The sequence below is a fragment of the Falco naumanni genome, chromosome Z (assembly GCF_017639655.2).
Source record: "Falco naumanni isolate bFalNau1 chromosome Z, bFalNau1.pat, whole genome shotgun sequence".
Lineage (NCBI taxonomy): Eukaryota > Metazoa > Chordata > Aves > Falconiformes > Falconidae > Falco > Falco naumanni.
The window spans coordinates 81,274,242-81,297,847 of record NC_054080.1 but is presented as its reverse complement, the minus strand read 5'-3'; the positions used below and the strand labels follow the sequence as shown (position 1 = coordinate 81,297,847).

The 23,606-nt window shown below is 44.9% G+C and overlaps 1 protein-coding gene across 1 annotated transcript in view; it reads right to left on the bottom strand.

Annotated features, from left to right (window-relative positions):
- Nucleotides 1-23,606, bottom strand: part of SETBP1 (SET binding protein 1) — a 259,184-nt gene that overhangs the window by 138,376 nt on the left and 97,202 nt on the right. Inside the window, 1 exon segment of the mRNA XM_040580452.1 lies at nt 343-414. Coding sequence (XP_040436386.1) covers nt 343-414 — 72 coding nt within the window.

The window sequence follows — 23,606 nt, the reverse complement described above, 5'->3', positions numbered from 1 at the left end:
AAATAAATTGCGCAAGGAGACATATGGAAGCTCACTACGCAAATGGCCTATTTAAGGCTCTTACTTCCTAATTAGGTCCTGGTGTCAGGAGGTTGATAACAATTATTCGCACATAGATCATTTGGATACAATATAAACTGTTCTCAAACTCAAACCATCACCATGGCATGCATTAAAAAGAAGCCCTATTTAACTTGATCTTTTTAGACTGTTTGCTTAGCACTTGGACTACCAGTTTTGTGCTACACATATCCTAAATCTCATGTCTAACACTGCAAGAATGGGCTGGAAAGGAAAAAGGATTAAACAAAACCCTTCACAGCCATAACCCTTTGTTCTTACCTTGTTCACAGATTTCGTCACTGGACTCTGCACAGGGAACCCACACTCTCTTCCCAAATTCTTCATCTGACTCTGTGGTGTTTCCCAAAGCAAAGAGAAAAAAGAAAACCTTGATTGTGGGAATGACCGTGCAGAAAATGGTCACAAGCATCCAAAGTTTTGCTCTGCTTTTCTCCATTTCCTTAACATCTTTCTGTGTGCCCACCACCACCTGCCAGCCCGGCCCCCCCGAGCACTCAGTGCTGGGGTTCACCCTCAGCCCCACTCAGTCTAGGAGGGGCCCCCAAGCTTCCCCTTAACACACACAGACGCTTACATTTCTGCTTCCAAGTAGCCCTGGTAAACACGTCGGCACCATGGGGCCATCACGGCTTTCCCCGGCAGCCGCAGGGCTGGCAATGAGGCGTGATGGCAGGGAGCGGTGCCATGGATTCCTATGACAACCTACATCAGAAAGGCTTAGGAAGGGCAGCAAGGTGTCACGGGGTGCCAACCCGCCTGCTTTATTGAAGAGTTAAAGCAGGGAGATGAAGCCAAGGACTACCACACTGCAAAACCATTTAGAACAGGGTAAGGGCTTGTGATTCAGCGTCGCGACTGCAGCAAGCCTGCTCTGCCCTGTGCTTCTGCACTTCTGGTATGAAAATGAGATCTTCCTCTCCCCTTCTTCCCCTCCCACTTCTCTCCCCTCTTTGTCCACCTCTCCAGCCCTTCACATAAAGGTGAAATATTTTACATTTTCACCTGTGGTGATGCAGATCAGAGAGTGTTTGCTTTGCTTTGCTTTGCTTTTCACTGATTTTGCCCAAGGCATCCTTTCAAGCGGCAGTCTGTGCAAAGATAATAGGTGGCACAATTCTCTGTAGCTGGAATCGGCAACAAATCAGCCATCTGCCACTCCAGGGGTCTGAGATTAACCCAGCTACTGGACCGTGACTGCAAAACATTTGCACATTTAGATTACAGAAATGTGAGGTTACCGGTCCAAAAAATAAAAGACTGGAAGTGGGGAAGGTGTGGGAAAAAGGGGTAGAAGATAGCCTTGGAAGAGCCCTCCAGATTAACACTTCCAGACACGAGTCATCTCATAACAACCCCAAGCAGACAACATTTCTCATTATAAGGTGTTAAAAGGATGAAGGATTTGAAGGAAGCAACTTGACATTCATGAGACATCATGTTTCAGGGAAATATATCTGAAGACACCTCTTTGATAGAGGGAGAAATAAAGACAAAGACATTCAGCTGCCTTGTCAATGCCTTGCAATGCTCCTTGGGAAGTATGACCAGATATATATCCAGATGGCTTACTTGGACCACCTGGAAAGTACAAGAGTAACATTTTTGGCCCAAGATAGACGAGATCCATTACACAAGCTCCCTTACTCCAGAGCACTCTCAAGATATCAAGGAAATTGAAAAGGTCTGTAACCTGAAATATCAAAGTTTAGGAAGGTCTCCTCATGTGTTGTCCTCAGTTTACCTTCCTGAGTAACAGTCACCACACATTTCTACTTCATGCACATGGATGCTGTTAGTCCATACTAATATTTGCCCATTTCATTGGGATACTCTCTACAAATCTGTTGGGAATTGTGATTTGGGAACTGAAGTAATAAGAGGTTTAAATCAGTGGTAAACACAAGCTGGCTCCACATCTAAAAGCCTGAGCCATCCTCTGTGCAGGTGCACGGTGGGTTAGGACAGCTGCCAGGGTCTCCTCTGCTCACTTTGATGTGGGCTTTAATCCCTACTCCTGGCATGTGCTTTTGTAGGTTGGAATCACATGGTCAGGGATCTCAGGTTAAAAAGAGGAGTTTGTGCCCAGAGAAAGAGGTGCAGCTGCAGCCAAAAGTATCCACAAGAACTTCTGAGGCAACAAGAAACTGAGGCAAGGTAGGCATGGTATGTGTCCTTAGTGAGGACGGTAGCTAAAATACATAACGCATCTCACTAAGTCCAAAGAGGCAACTAAAAAGCTAACAGCAAGCACTTGTGTGCATACAAACCCACATATTGCTATGGATGTACTTTATTCAAGATGAACAGGTAGGATGGGGTGGAAGGCACGATGGCACACCTATTACTCTAAATTACATGGCCAACCCTCTTGTTGACATTTGCCATGGTTTCTTCACCCTCTGCAAGGTTCCTGGGCCAAGAACTACACACCCCTCTTTTGCAACAAGTTAAAAAGAGCAAAAAGAGAGGATCTTCTCTGTGCAAGCCCAAGTCAAGCTGTGGCAACTACATGGTACGAGGCACAGCTGAGAGCTGAGAAAGAGCAAGGGATCAGTTGCTGAAGACATCCTACTCCATATAAAACCTGATAGTCTCACCTCAGAAATAAGTGCACCTCCTAGCAACATTAATTTGGGACTGAGCTTTCAGTCCTCCAGGGGAAGGACCACTGATCTGTGAGGAGCTGTGAGGAGAATAAGAGGGTGAGGAGAGCAGGCTGGATAACACCTCTAAGTCTCCCTAAATTCCTCACTGTTTATCATAGTATTTCCAAAAGGCACTGCTTGGGCAGAAATAGGTGCTCCGAAACCAGGTCTACATGTCTGAAATCAAAGGTGAGTTTTGAACTGGTCTGGATATATACTAGGGCATGGTTTTCAGGTGAGAGAAAGGTCACAGGGATCATCCCACACCTGGGACTACAAACTGGGCCAAGCTAACAACCCAACAACCCGCAAGCTTCTGAGATGCAGCAAGTTAATGAGCCTCTGCCCGCGCTTTAGAAAGGTCTCCTTGAACTTGACCTGCTGACTGCGTGAATGCTAAAACTGCTGTTAAAACAGGATCTGGACCCATTTTCAAACCCAACGGCAGGAGTTTTCTCTTGTGCCTGTCTCCAGTTTCTGTAATGCCAACCTAAAACTCCAGATCCAAATGCTAGAACGAACCAGAACAGAGCATGTGTGCGGTGGGGGGAAGATCTTTGCATTCAGTTTCAACCATAAAACTACTACAAGAATGCTTGTGCTGGTAATAACTTTTAAAAGGCTTGAAAAATATCAACAGCCCATTAAAAAAAAATAAATGCACTTTCATGTACTTTTTCCTAGCCTGTGAATGGAGGGAAAAGGGGACCAACACAGGCAAAACCTCTCTTTTCAGACAAAAAACACAGCAAAATTCCAGCCCATCCCTTGCAAATTAATCAAACTTATGAACTGCTGTTGAAGTTTCAGCCCTATGTGATTTGGGGGTCTTTTTTTTTATGCAGGCACGCTTTGCAGGAAGGGGCTTTTGCAGCTGAAGCACCAACAGTGCATTAACCAGGCGCCCAGCTGAGCTGTGGAGCCGCCTGGAAGTTGCCTGTCTCCCAGCAAATGAGAGGCGAACACCGACACAGGCGACGCTGCACCTTGCAGAGATTCATGTGTCCTACAAGTAACCTTGCATCAGGATACAGAGCCACGAGTGCAGCCTTATGGGTATGGAGAGAGGAGGAGGAGGACAGCAAGGAGGAGGGGAAGGAGTGGCAACAGGAAAACAATCAGAAAACTCCCTGGGAATCAAGTCTTCTCTTCCTCCCTAGGAAAAAAAAATAATAATAATAAAAAAAAATCCCTCTCTGATACGGAGATGGCAGGAGGGGATGAGCACACTCGTCCCTTCTCTGCTTATAATCCTTTCCAGCGAGCCCCGCAGCAGACACACACGGGCTGGGGACTGGCTACACACAGCGTTTCTGCCAGGCGCTTGCCACGCTGCACCAGCTCCGGGGTGCACACACAATACTGTCCCCCTTCCTCCCCCTCTCCACCCTGAGTCACCAGCAAGGGTCCCCTCTCTTTCTCAGAACCCTTAAATATCATGGGGGTGGATGGGGGAGTAAAGGATCCAATTTAAAAGAGAAAGGGGAACAGGGGGGAGGGAGAGCACCCTTGAGCCCAGCCAGCGGCCCCAGCCATTCGCATTCCCGGCACGTTTCGCTGCTCTCCAGCGCAGCCCAGCTTCGAAATATTAGTGCGGCGCAGAGTGCCATTTTCGAGTCGCTGCAGCTCCTTCTTGGCACCGGTTCAGCTTTTTGTCTTGCCTTCTCCTCCGAGTGCCCAGTGGAGGGAGGAGGAAAGAAAGGAAGAAAATAAAGCCCAGCCGCCTCGCTGCTGGGGCCATCAGCCTCCCTGCAGCACACCCCACCCTGCCTGCGGCACCCAGCACCCTCCCAGCCAACTCCCAACCAAACCACTCGGCAAACATAAATCTCTTCCCACCTCCACAGCAGCCAGTTCACAGCCTCCTTCACCCCCGCTCCCCCCCCCCCCCCAGCTCTCCCACCACCCCTTTTCATTGCTCTTTCCTTTGTACTCCTCTAAATTTTTCCAGCCAAGCATTACAACCTTCCACCCCCACTTTCTCCTCCATCCCCAGCCCTCCCTCCCACCTCCTCCCCTCACATTGGCAAAAAAAAAAAAAAAAAAAAAAAAAATCATGCCATGGTTGCCATTGCACTGGCATCTCCTCGGAGCGGAGAGCCACTGCACCCACAACACGCCTGGCAGGTCCCATCCAGCCCCCAGCTGCCCAAGCGCAGGCAAGCTGCTGTGCGCACAGGCACACACACGTGCACGCACACATGTCACGGGGCAGGACACACTCTGCATCCCTTGGCATTGCTGTAAATACAAACTTCCTGCAAGCTTGGATTTGGCAACTGAATTCCTCCTTCTGCTTGTGGGGCTGGGATTAAAAAACAGGGAAGGAGGATGTATTTTTTTTAAGCAACACAAACATGGCACTGAGCGCTTCCACCAACAACTTCTCAGCCTGCTGTGCTGGCAACCAGCTGCTGGTTCCAGCCTGGCGCTAGCTTTGGTTTGTTTTTCTCTCCTCTTAAACGCCCTCCTCCCAAATATTTATTCTCTTTCTTTTTTAGTTTGGTTATTTTTTTTTCTTCTATTTCCCTCTTAGCTTGTCCATAGAGGGACTCCCCCCCCCCACATATCCAAAGCAGTATGTGTGGAAAGAGCACCAAAGGGAGTGAAATATGATGTAATACTCAAAGGACCAAGAAGGGGGAAAAGAACTCCATTTGAACACACAACATACGTATGCTCTTTCTGACGAAGATGGAAAGAATGAGATATGCCCTAAAACCAGGCAACACAACCCTTGTCCATGCCAGGGTGTGCAAGCCCCAGGCCCTGCCATGCAAGAGGGAGGGAGACAGGTTTGATTGCAAGGCTGAGAAAGGTTGGTGCAAAATATGTGTTCTCCACAGAAAGGAGCTGAGAGAGGCAACTTTCAGCCAGTGACGTGACTACAATTGAACCAGAGTTTGAAACACTGACATACGCATGACGGAGATAAAGTGGTGTTAAATGCACCTGCTCTGGTGCCTGGAAGAAAGAGAGTTGGAGGGAAAAAAAAAATAATAATGCTGATGCTGGGGATCAGTGGGGAGGGATGTGGAGGGGAGAAGATGCACCAGGGATTTTAGCATGGTGGGATGAGCGCATTAAGCTGCAAGCCAGGCTGGAGACCAGAGCAGGGTATGGCCCCATAAGCAGCCGTTGATGTCCTGGAGGCTTTTTATGAGCCTGGTTGCACTCCTTTGTCCTCTGAGACACATCAGGCTTCCCTGGAAGCCACGGGAGTTAGAGGGCGATGAAGCAGATGGGCACTGGCTATGTCTCAGGGCTGGTGCCTCTGCTCCCTGCAGCAAGTTGCTCAGGAGGCTCAGCAAAAGTGCCAGGAAAAGGCTGAGGCTCACCAAACATGCTCCGGCCAGCTCGGGGAATAGCAGAGCAACCGGCTCGAAAGCAGGGTCACAGAGACAGACTGGGAGACAGCCAGCCAGCCAGCATGCTCGGGGTGGTACAGACAAAACAGCAGTGTCCTGAGCAGCTGCCTAATATGTATCTTGGCAAAATCTCGCCTGGCTGTGGATGAAGCAGAAATCGTCAGGCTGGAATCGTAAACCCATCAGTTGGTCTGACTTTTGCTTCCCTGGCCTGCACATATAATGCAGGAGGAAAGCGGAGGGCTGGATGACACCCTGTAGCTGCCAGAAGCCACATGGAGGAGCCGGTCCTTCGACCACCACCAGCTGCTACATGTGGAGCAGCTGATGGGCAGTCACTGAAGTGGTCTTAAGCAGATGCCTTGCTGTGACTGCACTTATTAAGGGACGTGGCACCTCTGCCACTGGCATGTGCCCCCTGCACAAGGTCCACATTAGAGATTTCTCCAGGCCACCACAGCACAGCTGGGGCTGGATGGGTTGCCTGGACCAATGTCCAGGTAAGACCACCAAATCCTCTCTTCTAAGTTGTGGTTTCACTGTCCCAGGCCCTTTGCATAAGAATGTCATCCAGCATTGGCAAAGGTTCCTCCCAACATCTGCTTCTGAAGTCAGCCGGTGTCTATCCGAATCCTCTCTCCCAGGCAGTTTACATGTCTTTTCTCTCTTCGCTATTCCTCAGGCTTAGGATGGGTTTCTGCCCTTCCCTCCAGCCTTTATGACCAAGTGCTGGCATTTGGCAGGACAGACTGGGTCCCTCGCGTGTGTCTGTGGCAAAGCAGACCCTGAAACCTCAGCTGGAGGCTCCTGCTGAGAAGCATTCCTGCCTGGAGGTATCATTGCAGTGACTCCCAGATAGAGGCACTTTCAGATCCTTTGAGTCAAAAGGCGCTATAAATAAAAGATATTACGGACTAACAAGTTCTCAGTTGCAAACTGGAGTGGGAAAGAATATTTTAGCATCCTCTTTCTAAGCACATTAACTCTTGGCAGACATAACTGTTCAGGTCTTCGGAGCTGAAAACTTCACGCTGTGTAGCACGTTGAGTCCACATGCTCCACCTCCAGCTTCAACAGCTCTAGAATCTACACTGCCCCTACGCTACACCCCCCCACTGCCCGTCACTATGTTTTTTTGGGGGTTGCAACAGTAAATATACACTCTGGGATGATCTTTCCCTGGAAAAAACTCTGCCTTCTCTGCTGTAAGCTCACAACAGACAGTGCCTAAAGATTTTTATCAACTGGCTTCTGATGCTTCTCTTCCCAGGGTGAGCAAGCACTTTGTATCAATCTGACTTGCTTTAGTGCAGTGACCCAGCGCTGTGCTCCGCTGCTGAAAGTTCAGGTCCCAGCTGCGGGGCTAAACTCTTCCTGACACTGTGCTGATTTCTCCGTCTGTGTCACCCATGCTGCCAGGGAGGGGAGGGGAGGGCTGTTGTTTTTTTCCAGGCTGGAAAAGAAAAAAAAACAATTGTGCAAAATGCACAGAAGATGTGTCAAAGGACAGGGGGGAGGAAAGCAATGCCGACATGTATGGTGAAGTTGAGGAAAGGAAATCCTCTGGGCAGCATGGGGCACTTCATTTTGTTCTTCTTTTTTCTTCACCAAGGAGAAAATCTTGCTCAAGATGCAATTAAAACGTTACAGACAAGGAAAAGCTTTTTGGGATTGGGACGTCTTGAAGAACTTGTGTGCGTGCGCAAGTGCACGGGGAGAGATGCAAAAGGGGAAATCACTAGAAGTGACGGGTGAACTACAAAAGATTGGGTGGTTTGTTTTGGATAAAGATCTCCACATGCAGATGCTTATCTAAAGCCCTCAGTCTTCAGAGCAGGGCTGGAAATGTCTTAAGACCAGACCCCTGCATGATTTCCAGTATCTCTCAGAGCAGTCGCCCATGCCAAAAACACCACAAAAACAGCTTTTTTTTTTCTTTTTCTTCTTCTTTTATGCAGTGTTTTGGTTCTTCTGCTTCTGGTTCCAAGCAAAACCTAAAACCGCAAAGTCTTTGACTTGAAGGTTGGACCGTGCTTATTTAGTTTCAAGCCATCCCGATTCTCATGATTGCACACATGCAGGGGAAACAGGGAAAAATGCTGCTGTGATTCTATGGAAAACTTTAAAAAGAAAAGAAGGCTCCCTGAAAAATGGCAGAAAAACATGATAGTTTCCCTAAGAGAAGAATACGAGCCTTGATTTCTCCCACCTTAAGCAGACTACTTATCTGTAAGCTGGGCTATTCTTCCCATAGATAACATGCCAGATCACAGCATTCCCAGTTCAAATGAGCCTGTTAGCCTTCGGTGGTTATTAGTCAGCAAATACTATTGAATCAATAAACAAAATAAAGACTTTGAAGAGTCTCTGGTTTCACTATCCAATCTCGAAACTCATCGGATCTTCAGTAGTCCTCATTTGAGAGAGAAGGAAGAAAGAAAATAGTTTGAACGTGATCCGGTGCCCTCCAGTTTTCTTAAATCAGAGGGTAATTGGGGTAAAATAGCCTGGGGATGATGCTGTTGGGATGAAAGCAGTATGTTTTCCTTATGTCCTCTGGACAAATAGGGCTGTTAGAAGGCTGGTTTTGATCTCTGGCTGGATTTACATTAGAACATCTCAAGTAATGTTGCTCAGTGTGTAAGGCAGATCAGAATCAGGCCAGTGTGCTTGCAAGGATGTTGCTACATATCCTATGGCCCTGGACTATTCACCTTGGGAAGGTTAAAAGCACATTCATTGTAAAGAATGAATGTTTTGCTGTTAAAGACTAGATGATGTCCTTCCTAAATGATTTCTTGTAGTCTTTTTTCCCTGTCTTTCCTATTTATTAATTACTCAAGCAATGATCTTCATCTTATCCAAGTGGTTTGGAGACCAAGACTCAGGTCTGCAGCTGGTACAGAGCAGGATAATTCAATAAGAGTTGACAGAAACAATGGACAAAGTCAGTGGAAAAGGTGTGACCAAGAGTTTATACTGCACGGGATTCCCCACCAAGGACACAGCCTTCTAGGCAGCACAGTACATACAGTCTAAGTATTTTCTCACTGAAGCTGATTACACTTCTTGTGGGTGACCAAGACAGGTACAGGAGGCCCAAGTCCCCATCCATGTGTGAATTGGGAGCAGCTCCATTACCTGTCACATGCTGTGCTCTTTGCAAAATCCATTCATTGTGTCCTGCTAAATGCTGCAGGGCACTGATTATTTTTGTCAAAACTTGGCTTTTGTGCAGCTTCTTGGTTTACATAGTGGGAAGGAGGGGAGCGTTTAACTTATGGCTTGAAAGAAAGAAAGTAAAAAATCTGGACCCTTTCAAGAGTGCTGAACAGTTGAGAAATCTGGCCTGAGCTTGTTTGAAAAAGTGACCCCATCAATCTAGTTATTACACTATTCTCCTGCCTATGACTAACACCTGGGTTGGTATTTACTTGCAGAAAATGTTGGCGAGAGATGGGGGTTCCCATCCACTTGTGCTTTTTACTGCTCCCCCGAGATCCGGGCTCCGGTGACGATGGAGCAGACCGCTTCACAGGTGCACAGTTTATATGCCAAAACAGGCTGTAACTCAGGGCAGAGGAAGAAAGGGATGGATCAACACTTGTTTGTAGAAGCAACCATTGGAAAGAGATGCTGACCACGTTCATTTTACAGGTCTCATCTCCTAAGGCTATGCTCGCTCACACTGCACCAGAGGGATTGGATCCCAGGTCGGAAATCCAAGGAGCATGCCAATAATTTGCCAGAGATTACACAGGGGATGAGCTTGTCCCTGATCTCCGTTACTGGTTCAAACCCAGGAATTCTCATACCCTTTTGGACAGATGGCTGGTCCTATTACTTCTTATGTTAGATTTCCCATTGAGGCTGAAAGCAAATCCACATTCAAGCTGAAAGTAAACAACCTGTGAATTCAAAAGGCATTAACTCGAACTGCCAAAGCATTTGCTGCGTATGCTGCAGATGTCAGACGGACAGTTTCCCACAGCCCTGAGCCTAGGCACATAACTAAGTTACACAGCAGAACCTTCCATCCAGCCCGAAAATCCACCCTGTGCAAAACTCAGTCTCCTTGCTGGTGTTTTAAGGGCTGGAGCCTCAGCTGGAGTGAATTAATGTAGTCGCCCTGATTTGAATAGGGCTACGCCAATTTATACCAGATGAGGATTTCACCCTTTGGAGGCCAAGTGGGAAATGGCTATCCACTACTATTTTAACAGTGTGGTTTGTGAAGGGAAAAAAAAAAAAAAAAATGTATCTTAAAGAGTGAAAGAGCACTAGGTTTCTTTCCATTTCTATGATTAATTTTTGAAGAAACCTATTACAGACCTTGGTCTTAAAGAATCAGGCTTTGGAGAAAAATGCATATAAATAACATGGCTTATAACTACAAACAACCCAAATTACCCAACTTATTCTGATTTCAGTACCTTCCAAAAGGCCAACAAAAAGTTAACTTGGAACCTAAGCATGACATTGCTGTGGTATTGCAGGAAATTCAGAAAGTGGAAAGGACTGAATAAACCAGTCTGATTTTTCCTGCCAGGGCTGAATGAAGACAACAAAACTCATGAAACTAAACCATGCAAATAAAAAAAGCCCCTCACTCATATACTTCAAAATGTTCTGAACGTTAGTACTGTGTTGTGGTCTCAGCCTTAAAGATACACAAGACTGTTTGTCTAATGTATTTTGGTGTAAATCAAACAACACCACTGAAGTCATATTCTGTAAATCAGGATTCATTCCAGTTAAAGCAACATAACCTCATGGTATACATTCAGGAGTGATCACTCAAATTAAGCCTGATTTATTCTTTAGTATATAAGGCCCCACTTGCAGACTTGGATGTGCCTTGATTTTCCCCAAAGTAAACTGGAGGTCAAATATTACACCAATAAAAATGAATGGAGATTTTTAAGATCATGGGAATGAGAACTCGAACGTTAAACTGTTCAACCTGAAGCCACTGGACTGATTCACCACCTCTTTCCTACAGCCATCCTTATTTTCATTTTGCGATTCGACGTAAGCTGGCAATTAGTAATACTTTGTTTATAGAGCCTTCCATCTGTGGATCTAGAAAACTTTGTAAACACTAATGAATTAAGCTTCTTAACACCCCCTGTGAGACAGATACTACTATCTCATTTGCACAGCTCAGAGAAGAGGTGCAGGGTTGGAGCCAGCCAGCGGCAGAGCTGGGAAACCACTCTAGACCCTGAACATCACCTTCAGCTCAATAACACAAGGCTTTCAAGGGATGCGGTGATGTGCCTGGAAAATTTGGAAGCTTATAAATATCTCTTGGAACTGCCAGTGTGCCCTGATGTTTGGCAGGCTGAAAGCACAGAGGGTTGAACCTCTACCTGTAGAGAGAACTTAAAGTCCCACTTGCTGGGAGAGAAGCACCATGAACATGCCATCCATTCCCAGCCGAAACAACCGCTCACAAATATGATCCTCTGACGTGGCAAACAGGAGAGAAAAACGGGAATTCTGTTGTTCTTCCTAAGTTTTTACTAGTAACATTAACTCTGGACAATGCAGTACAAATATCTGGGAGCATTCCTTTCCTTTTCTTTGCATCTCTAATTGCCCATATCTTTTTCTCATGTAGGGGGAAGGTAAAATATTCAAGCCTGCTTGCAAGTCATAAAGACAAGAGGAACTTCAAGGACTTTTAAAGAAAGCCTAAAGGTTTTGCTTCCAACACTACCAGGAATGCTTAGATTCTAGATGAGCCTTAGGACAAGATAGGCATTGATGAGAGGAGTATTTTTTGTTTCCAAAGCGTTGTCTCATTGATTTAAGAGCAGCTAATGTCTGGTACCTATTTGAAGCATTTTTCCACGTAGCCCTTCTCCAAATGCATGGCAATCGGACAATTTCCATGATGATTTTTCTGTCTAAAAATACACACCTCCCCCTCTTTTCAATTTATCACTGAGCCAGTCGGCCTGTTTATTGTTGGAAATTTTGCCCATTTAATAACACACTTAGGAAAGCTTAATACAAACATCGACCATTTCATTGCTGTCACAGAAAGAAAAGCCTTAGAAATCATTCATCTAAGCGGGAGTCAAGAGCAAGAGTCTCTTATTTAGAGATCAGTCAATAAGAAACAATGTTATTGAAGCTATTCTAAACAGACCAGATTTTTTTTTTTTTATTACCTCTATTCTTCCACAGATTGAAATTGAGGAGAATAGCAAATAAAATATTTGGTTTTGCTTTTGAAATTTGTTGACGACCTTAAATCTCAGAATCGGGGCATGACAGAAGAGGCAGGCATTTGACATGTTCAGCGTGTTGATTTGTGAACTATTAGCAGATTGCTCTTTGCCTAAAAATACGTGTTTGAAATTCTTTTCTAAAAACTCTTCTTGATATCTTCCCAGTTCATGAGTTGTTAAACGTCTGCATGACATCGTGATATTTGTCTCCTGAACAGAGGGACTTTACGATCTCTAGAAGCTGGTTCCCAGCGGGAATATTAAAGGCACTATTCAGGAATATTCTCCAGTACTCACAGCCTCCACAAACACTCCCACTCACATGTTTGCTGGAATATTTGTCAAGAGCAAACATGGCAGGATGGTGGGAGAAAGTGTACAAAGTCTAAGCAAACTTATAAAAACCCAACAGCTAATGAATACTTGTGGAAAATGTCTTCTGGTATTTCCTCAGCTATGGATGCTAATTAGGAAAGCCTAAAAAGCTAAAATTCTCTTGCTGCCTACCTCCTTGTGTACTCCAGAAGTGAAAGCCACTTCCATGTGTCTCTTTATCATGTTCATCCCTGTTACATCTGCTGGATGCAGAAGCAGTTTTAAAAATTTCGTGTGTGCATCGAATGGGTGAGGTTCTGAAAACTGGATGGAGGCTCAGAAACTCATTTCAAGTAAATATCTTGATGGCTAATAGCTTTTTACTGTCTCTGGCCAAAAAAAGACCTACAACAGATACGAATATACATGTAGATGGGTCAATATGTCTTACTTCCCAATACTGAATCACCACAGTGCTACACAGTTCTACAGATCCTCTCTTCAGGCCCCTTTAGTGACAAAACACCTTTTGGATTCTGTCTTCTATAAACAACCCAGTAGGTACCCAAAGAAACACAGCAGACTCGTGTTTCTACAGAAGAGTGGCTCAAAAGCACATGGCCAGGGAAGGGAGGAAAATTGCAAGGAAGGTTGATGGACATCCCCAGGTCTACCTGTCTGGGTGCTTGAGGATGGTGAATTATGGACACTGAACCCTGGCAACGGCATGCAGATGACGAGGCACTCATGCCTGAGAAAACCAGCTTTTGCTAAGTATAAACCCTGCTTAAAAAACCCCAAAGTATTGAGATCCAGGATTTTTAGTTCACAACAACCAAAGGAACTATTTATGATGCAGGGCAGTGGGACACAGCGCGAGGCTCGCATGAACTTGCCCGCTGAAAAACTTATCTGGAGAGATAGTTTGCTCTTCTTCTCCCAGAAGTTGTGCTATACAAGCTCTGGACCAGATGCTGCTCCTAAAGGGAAACTTTAATTCAGTGGGACTACTGTGAATCCCTTCTGCCACACCACTGGTGATAACACAGGATGTGTTAGTTTGAGGTCAGGGCCAGGCTGAATCTGTACTTGGGCACCTCAGAACGTTCTTACAATATCAGGTCTCACCCTAAGCTCTTGTAACTCACCCCCATATCTGTTTTCCAGTAAAACATGACGCTTCCCTTTTCACCTGACTAATACTGAGCCCCTCAGTATGTTTTCTGAGCAAGAGTTTGCTGAAAACGCTTTTTGCCCTGCTGTGTGTGCAGGCAGCTCACATAGTAACAGGATAGAGTCACTCTCCTTTCTTTTAAAAAAATGCAGATCCTAGTTCCCTGCAAATAGGTTTTGATTTCACAAATTCTGCCTATTAACTGAGTACATCATTCCTTCTGTTTCTAACTCCTGGAAGGTAAGGAAAAGCGATGGACCATCCAGAATTTTTTACAGACTGTCCCCTCCGGTCATGCATTGCTGGAGATGGTACTGTATAATGCATGACTTACCTGCAAAGACATTGGAGGAGTAATGAAATAAGCAGATGCTCCGTCAGCAAGCTTTTAAAACATTGGTATTGCAATCTGAGATGCAGTCAGCCATTACATGCATATGCCCTTTATTTATGGAGCTGATAAAGGCTCTATGTCAGGAGCAGTCAAGCTACCTTTTTACTTTCTGCCTTTCCTCACATTAAAGAAAGTTGGTTTCTGGTTATTTTATTCTCATGCAAGCTCCAGATTTGGGAGGAAAAGCAGGATTTACCTCCTGATTCATACATTAAAAATAGAGGTCTAAAATCCTGACAGCTTCATCCAAACAGATCACCAGGGACTCCCTATAGTAATTCCCTCCTCCCAGCACAGATGATATCTGAAGTAGGTGGATCTCCCTGGAGTTATCTATTTCTCTGCATTGGCTAGAAAGGGAGCCTGGGACAACACTCGAGCCGTAGGTAAGAACACCACAGATGCCCACATCACCAATCGCACACTTTCACTCATCTATAATTTCAATTTTATATTGTTTTCTATCATCAGTGTTGTTCTAGGTAATTTCATGATAGCATCAAACGCATTTTCCTCCAAACTCCCTTCCAAGCACCAATGGTAGGCAAGAAAACAGGGGGAAAGCTGGCACAGATCAAAGGGAAGGATGGTGTTAATGTTAACAGCCACCATATGAGGACTGTTTTGCACTATAAATAAAATAGTGTTGCTCAGCTGCACAAGGAGCAAAGTTCTGAAGCCACCGAGTTGCACAGCTGAGGCTCAGGAGAGGGTTTCGGTTCATGCTCAACACTGTGTTTCATCACTGGTACATCACCCAAAGGTTCACAGCGAAACAGATGATGGGAGACAGAAAAGCTCTACTTCCTAACACTGCAAAGAAAACTGCTGCTTGCTGACTGACAGCTCCCCAGCCAGCTTATGTGCATCTAATTACCGAGCCGCAACCCAAATCAAAATGCTCCGTTGCAGCTGGTGTCTCACTTAATCCATTCATAACACGAGCTAATTAGCATTGATGTTTTTGGACAAGTTTATTCCAAATGTGGTCAAGTCCTAGGCTTTCAGTTTAGTTGCTAGGACCCATTGAGGATCCTGGGACAGGCTGTGTTTCTGCCCAGAAGGTATTTTCTGGCTTAGGAGTGGATTCAGGGGAAGATGCTGTGCTGGCCTGGAGATGCACACTGGCATATACACAGTGCTGCTATGCTCTAACTCCATGTAGAGAAGACTGTAGCAAGATCAAGATATTTCATAATTTCCCCTCTGTCTGAATTCATATGTCCTGATTAGGGAAAAAAAAGGGGGTGGGGGTGGGGGGAGGGGTAGGAAGAAGAAAGAAAAGGAAAAAAAATAAAGAAAATTTGGAAAGTAGAAAAAGTCAATGAACAATTCTATACTTTATGGTATTCTTTGTGAGCAGAGCTGAGAAAAGAGGCCAGTTACCAGAGCTTTGCATTTCCTTTTCAACCTATGGGATTAGAAGATGAGACCAGGTGCTAATGGGAATGTTGCCCATGGCAGAAAACCAGGATCCTAAATCTTCATCGCTGGAAATCACAAAACACCCTAGCAATGATCTGTAATGGTTGCACTTGGAAATTGGTGATATAAGGAATTGTCACTTGGCAGAAACTCGACTTTCCGCTCCTTCAGCACACCACAATTTCAGTTTAATTTGTAACAGGATGCAAGTGTAAATGAACTGACAACAGAGCTATCAGCTATTCTGTTGGTAACACTTGGAGCAATAGTTTCGATTTGACTAGACACAGCTGTCCACTGCATGGAACGACCTTTAGCCCCATCCTTGGTGAAATTCAATTCTCTCCATGTCTGACTTTGTCCATGGGGACTTGAGTAGTGAAGCTGCCAGAATAATCAGCGCATTGCTTAATGACAGGCACTCCAACGAGCAACGCGGTTGTGCATTGTCAGAAACAGAGCCCGCAGCTCTGGGGAAGGAGGGGGGGAGCCTCCTTGTTATTCAGAAGGAAATAAAGTGGTTGTATGGGAGCAAACACAGATGCATGCGGCCACCTTTGCTTGACGAGCATCACCGATGTGCTCAGTGCCATGTGCGTGTATGTAAACACGGAGTTCTCTCATGTGATTGTCAGCAAATATGCATTTTTATTAGATTCACCTCTCAAAAAGGGCTGAGATTCAGCTGCTGCTCTGCATTGTACCACTGCCAAACGTAATTTTTGTTTGTGTAAACCTAAACATGCATACATCCCACGTGGTGGTGCTTACCTGTGTATACATATGTATAGATACACACACTTTTGGTGTGTTTATTACATTGGCCACTGCAATAAGAAAGATGTTTAGACTGCAGGCATGAAAAAAAGAAAAGAATTTCCCTACTTTACAGCTATTTGTGCAAACTTGTTTCTGTTTGAGTGGGTGCCTCTCCAGCAGTGTGACTGAGGCACTCTCTTACATGTAATAGGAAATGTACGCCACCATGGGATCAACATGTACGTGCCCTAGCCCACATCATGGCTGGACCCACAAGGATGAACCTGGCATTTCCTAATTCTTTAGCTGATTGATTCAGCAGCCTGAACACAGGAAAAGGAAATTAGGTTGGATCCAAATTCATTGGAGGTAGGCACTGCTTTGGTTGGCAAGACTTGCTACAACCACTGCTCGTGGGAGATTGTAAGGGGTGAGACACCAGCTCCACCTGCCCCACGAGCCCCCAGGGTTTTCTCTCTTTGCTATTCTTGCTTTGGCAGTGCTGTGGGCCCAGGTCTGTGCAAGATTCGTTCTTAGTTATTATTCTGACCCGCTGCCAACATTTTCCTGAGAAACACAAGTGAGAAATGGGGAATGGCGATCTTGCACAGCTCATAACTCAGCCAGAACAGAGGGGAGTTTCATGGGAGAAGGGAAAGGCATGTCTTCAGCTGTAGAGCTTTTCTCCTTGCCAAAATTCAAAGGCTCTTTTTCAAACAATAGAGATATTACAGCTCCTTTAAAAAAAAAATAATAAAACCACACACACACACAAAAAACCCCAAACACCAAACAAACCCCACAAAAATAAAGAGGCTATGAGAACCTGTGATAATGGAAAACCTTAGAAATGTAAAAACACTGGTCTTCATGGATGAGAAAACAACGTTGTCTCCAAAACTCTGAGAAATCACATTACAGGGGGGCATGTTAAATAACCCAAGTACAGGAGTCACTGCTGCTGCCATCACACACACCGTACTCACTGTTCCTGCTATTTGTTCAGGAAAGGAAGAAGCTACCCTGACCCTGAACATTTCTCCTCAAGTGAGCCCATCCAACGGCTCTGCACAGACACAGCTGCGCATGGTTTGTCCCAGTTCTTACTGTGTGGCTTTTCCTCCCCATCCCTGTTGGCTCCTCCCTGGTTGTCCTTGACCTCCCCTGTTACTTTCCCCACCACTCCAACACACTTTCACCAGCCCCTTCAGTGGCCCTTAACGGCCAAGTCCTCTCTTGCCCTTGCCTTGGGCTAACGGGTTTGCTGCCTTCGCTACTTGACATTCCTACTCTCCCTTCTCACTCTTCCTCCACTTCCCTCACTCAGCTGTTCATTTTTTTTTTACTTGTGCCTTTTGATGGCTCCATATACCTGCAGAAACATGCACAGCTAACACATGTTTTTTATTCTTTCCTTTCTCTCCAAATGCCCGAATAATTCAGAAGCCAATATTTTGGGATGGCTTCATAGTAGCAACAACAGAATAGTATCGCCTCTACAGCCAGCTCAGCAGAATATAGCACCTTGCTGAGAACCTGCATGAGGCATCACAAGAGTGTGCCATGCAAAGAGGAACTAGTATAGCTTTTCTGGATGTTTGGCAGAGATGTTATTCCCCTTCTTGAGCAGGTACTCTTTTATATTAACTGACTAAAAGCCAGATTATTCTTTGTTTAATGTCCCTAAATAGTAGTGCAGAAATGAGGCAAACTGAGACATCCATAAGATCTGCACCCTGGTTTCCAGCAAGCAGATGACAAACACACGACTGAACACATGTTTTCTTCCATATATATGCAAAATTGTAATTTCCTTATTTGATAACCACTTTTTCCCCCTCTTCAACTAAATCCAAATAGTCAAAATAGAAAACAGACACCAGTTGCAAAGTAACTGTCAAAGCCACGAAAGTCAAACTCCTCCTGAACATTTTTCTCTTTTTGTTCTCCACTCTCAAATCCATTTATGAAGCTTGAAATATTTCTGTAGGTCCTACTAAAATAACATTGTTGTAGAACAAACAGAAAGTCCCTCAGCAATGCAGAAAAAATATTTTCTACAGCCTTGAGAACTAAAATATTAAACTGATCCTTAGACAAATAAGTCCTTCCCAGAACAGGTCACTGAAACAAGCAATGTCACAATAAAACTGGAAGGTATTAACCATCACACTGAGGTGTACGGGATTCCCCAGATATCCTGACAATCTCAGTGGACTATAACCCCTTTTGGAAAGTCCACCATGTGCAAGTGTACAAAGCCCCATGTGTGAATACCAAAAAAAATATTACTAACAATTACTAACACCTGTCGGACTCCAGAAATTGGGTTAAGTAGGCAGGCATTGCTGCCCCCGTCACTATTGCGGATGTACCAGGAAGGGGCAAAACAATGCTAGTTATCTAAATAACTTCCCTGATAAATATCAGGGAAGGATGAAATGCAGTCACAGAGAAAGAACATGGTGACATGACGTGGGCATCTGCTCCTCTCTAACCACCCATCTTCAGCAGGGGTGATCGCCACCACTTTCCTGTTCTTTCAGCTCTGACTCAGCCTCAAGAGTTATGGCAAGTGTTTGCGGCCACAGTGACAGTCATGCTCCCTGGGGGGAAGCAGGGAACAGGAGGAGGGCACCCTCCATTCCAGTTCTTCGTGTTCACCAAAAGCCCACACCTCTGGCTACCACCTTTCAGAAATGCCTCTCCCATCCTTGAGAGCTGGAAACCTGCACTCATTTACTCACAAACAGGGAACTCTGCCAGCAGCCTCACAACCTGCAGATTTTGATTGCATTAATTTGTTCCAAAGTGGGTTTTCCTCTTGAGCCTGGACTAGAAGGCAATTAATTAAGATCCACCCCCCACCCCCACCCCCCCTTGGATTAAAACAAATTAAATGGCAGCAGTAGGACAGCCTTGCCCGGGATAGGGATTCCTGGAGAAGCAAGGCTTTCTCTCTCTGCACAGAAAGCTCATCCTATTACTTTGCTCAGCTGAGCCTGGATCATCTCTAAAAGATGCCCTACGTGTTAGTCCACAAGACTGGCAAGTCCCACTGTCATTTCCCAGGTGCAGAAGCTCAACTGCAAACCAGTGTGAAGAAACACACCTTCTGCTCAACCACTTCCATCACAGTTAATGAACACCTTGCTGGGAATCAGCTGGAAGCAGCATCACGTATGGAAAAGCTCCTCAACTTGTGTGTGATTGCCATGTTAAATAGCCAAAAGCCACCAGTGTTCTTCCAAGGCCACTGTCCTCCTCAGTGGTGAGGAAGAGAGGGCATTACAGGAAGGCCTTCTGGGATGCTACGTCCTGCTGGAAATACTCCCAGCATGTGGTCCCTGGCCCGATGAGAAACAGTCATAGCTAAGCAGATGAGAGTTGAATGATTTCTGATATTAGAGATAGGCAAATCAATCAGTTAAGTAAAGCACCAGAAGTACATTGAAATTGATCTGCTCCTTAGGATTAAAAGAAAGAAAAGGAATTGTACATAATCCATCTCCTCCACCCACATTTCCTATTGTATTCTCTGATTTCCCAGCCAGAAATCAAACTCAAGGCCCTCCAGCTCACCCAGGTCCCTAATTCTGCCCAGGCTGAAGACTATGGTGATACTTTAACCCAGACTTCTGAACCCAAACTTCACACACTTCCAAACACCTTATAGATTGCCTTGAAGTTCAGCTCAGTCCTCACAGTGGCAATTTAACCTGCTTACAGTGGAAACTGGAGGAAATCCTCTGCCAGTGCCTACTATTTGTGGATGCAACGTGCTAAGCTAGGGAACCATGTTCAGGCTCAACCCATCAGCCCAAAGCAAAGCTTTACTCTGGCAGTGTCACAAATGTCTTTGCTGCCACTGGTACAGGACTTTACCTTGGGGGGGAAAGGCCAAGGTGATGAAACGTTGCTCTTCTGTTTTTAAGTGATGTCTAGAAAAGTGAAAACAACAGCAAAAAATATTCTCCTTCTAACTGAAAACACGGTACCCGTTAATGGTCTTTGAAGTAAGCGTGTGTGCGAGTTTCATAGGGAAAGGGGGAGAAATGGATCGCTGTAACCAACAACACCCCAAAGGACTATAAATCAAACAGCATACAGCTGTTGGTATCAAATATAACTCCTTTCGCACTACATCAAAAAGCTTTAATTAACAACTAATTTATTCAAGTGAAAAAAAAATTCCCTTGCACCAAATAATTGTATTATAACTGGGGGACTAGGCTGTGTGTTTTCCCCTTCTCTAAAGCATGACAGGAGAGGAAATTGAGCCTTTAGAGAACAGCTAAGTAGAAAAATGGATCAAAGATTCAGAGGGCTTGTTGATTGGCTTTTTGAGTCAGCAGAGACCGCATCAGCCCATTTAATGAAAAAAGCCACACTGCAAAGTCTGTTTGTTCTCGGACCTCCTTTTAATAAAAATGCTTATAAAGATCAGTGGCATCGGCTTGCACCAGGCACGGTGGGGACAGGTGTTGCACGAGCCTCCCTGCAGGGCCGTGTCAGCTCTGCTCTGTGCCTGTTCAGTCAGCCACGGGCAGGTCCCATGGCGTGGATCACCGAGCGGGGTTTCAGCCGCGTGGGGATTTCAGCAGAGCAGCCAAATATCTGCAGGGCAGCCCTCAACCATCTCTAAGCACGCCTGCTTGGGAGCTAAACCACTCTTGAACCCCACATGTGAAAAGCCAGGCTGGTTACATCAATTCCTTCCTTCCCCTCATGCTGGAAATTGTGTGCTGGAGCAGCCCAGAGACCAGACGCACCCAACATCGCCGCTCTTTCACAAGCCAAGAGCCCCCGCACAAGCGTCGCTGTGCTCAAGAACCAGGACAGCCACCGGAGCCACATGGCATGACCTGGCTCCCATCCTCACCTGCCACCAGCCTCACTAAGGCAAGAATCTGAGGGCTTTTTCTTTTTTTTTTTTCTTTCTTTTCTTTTTTCCTCTGTAACTTTGTGCTCATGACAACTAACTAATCTCTGGTGGGGCAAAGTAAGTGCCATTATCCTGCTTTAATGGCTAATGAAGCCGAAGCGGAGTAAGTAGTTTACTGGTTGTCTTGTCTTTGGGGCCCCATCATGGTTGTTTTAGTGTTCCTCCGAGTGCAGTGAAGTTTCCCATTAATGCTGCCATTGATTACAGTGTACAATCTTCGGGGCAGGGACTGTGAGTTTCTTTTCATCTGCTTAATGAAAAGCACACTGCCTTTTAATTCCTCTGGATTCAGTTGCCTAGGTATTAGGTGGGAGCCCTGGTGTAAACGCAGAGGGGGACAAGCTGTGTGGCCGGGCCATGCGGTGTGCATGAACCAGATGAGGCTAATGTAGAAGACCCGGGATGCAGCTTCAGAGCTTTTCTCCGTATTCAACCCCACCTCTGGATCTATGCCTGGGCAATGCTGGTCCATCACCATGCATAATGCTATTCTGAAAACTCGTGAAGTATTTATAAAGCCTAATCAGGTTGTGATGTGAATAATTTCTAGCAATAAGATGGTTTACAGAAATCATTTGGTTTGCTGCTGCAAACATCAGACTCAACTGGCAGTGCAACATATAGACACTATCCAACCCAGAGCTGGTAATAATAATGGTATACCTGGTGAACTGATTAGTTTAGGTATAAAATTAAATAACTGGGTACAGTGTTCTAATGATATATCACACCATAGGAATGATTTGAAAGGCAAGCAATATTGATTTAGTCTTTTGTTAGAGCTTATCTTGTGAGACATCAAAAATCAAAAATAATGCTCAATAAAATTACTATAATTTATAAAGAACACTCTAAAAAGCTACAAAAGGGCTTAAAAACTGGTAAGCTTAAATCTTTATGATGTATTTCAAAAGTACAGGTACACACTAAAATACATTTGCGGTACAGATCTCAGAGGTAACAACTTTCACAGGCGATGTTGTCCAAGTTTTTAAATCATGATCTAAAGCTTTTACACATGTAAAACTCTGACAAAGACCTATATTATTGCTATAGGCAGACGCTGCTAAAAACTTCCTTTTTTTGGTTAATTTAATTTGGTAATCCACAGCCCTGAACATCAAGTTCATGAACAGGATAGCTTTGCACACAAAACTAAATATCATGGTACTCATCTCCCTGCAATAAATAATTATGCCATTAAAGACATGAATGTGTTAGATAAATTTTACAGCCACCAAGAGCAGTTTCCAGTCATTCCTATTGACTCACGCTGGTTGCATGAAAGAAAGGAAAATGAGAGAACATGGGAAGTCAAGGCTGCGGGGGGTGGATTGATTGGCGACCTAATGGTCAAGACACCCACCTAGGCTCAGGTCCTGCCTCTCCTAGTGACTACAAAGATGAAAAACACTTCATCTTTTGAATCCTCATTTATAAAATAAAGATATTAATCTCTGTGTGAAATTCAATGGGCTGTGATGCTCAGGTTCCTTTGGGCATTACAAATTATGAAAAAATTATAATTTTCCAAGAACAATCTTCCCACTTGCTTCCATCAATGATCAATTTAAGCCTAGTGCATAAAATCTGACAGCTCTATGCTGAGCTTAAGTATCTTTTATTGTTGGCCATAAATTGTCTACCTCCTTATAAATCTAGTTACAGAATATAAATATACTCGGGAAATGTCTCCATGAAGTTGAGTAAAAAATGCAGCACACAACAGTAAGCCCAAGCTGAAAGAAAACCTGCTGGCATATGAAAGCCTTTTTGATATTGTTATGGATGCTAAGTGCTAAATTAATGTTTTCCTTGATCCTCCCACGGGCTGACCTGCTTGGAGGGAGCAGAGCATCACCTCAAACTGTGCCCAAGAGGAGATGCAGAGAGGAGGGAGTATCATGGGCGCGTCCAGCTAGAGATGCTCTAAGCCCAGCAGCATCCTTCGTTGCTCAAGGGCTCTTTTGCATTTCACACACTCCTTCCGTTTCCTGTTTTTTCCTCGCTCCTTCCCTTTCTTACCCCCCAAACAATAAAAGCTCAATGGGTATGCAAATGCAGTTCTCCATTTAAAATCCCAGCCGAGAAGGCAGTGTGTCACCCATATTTATGAGCTCTAAATGGTTTTTATCAAAGTGAGGTCGCACTAAATCACCCCCAAGCTGTCATAAATACAAATGACTCGACATAGTCTACAACAAGCCTTCGGGGGAAAATTATATGATCTGCTGTTGCAGTTATGCTATATCACACAG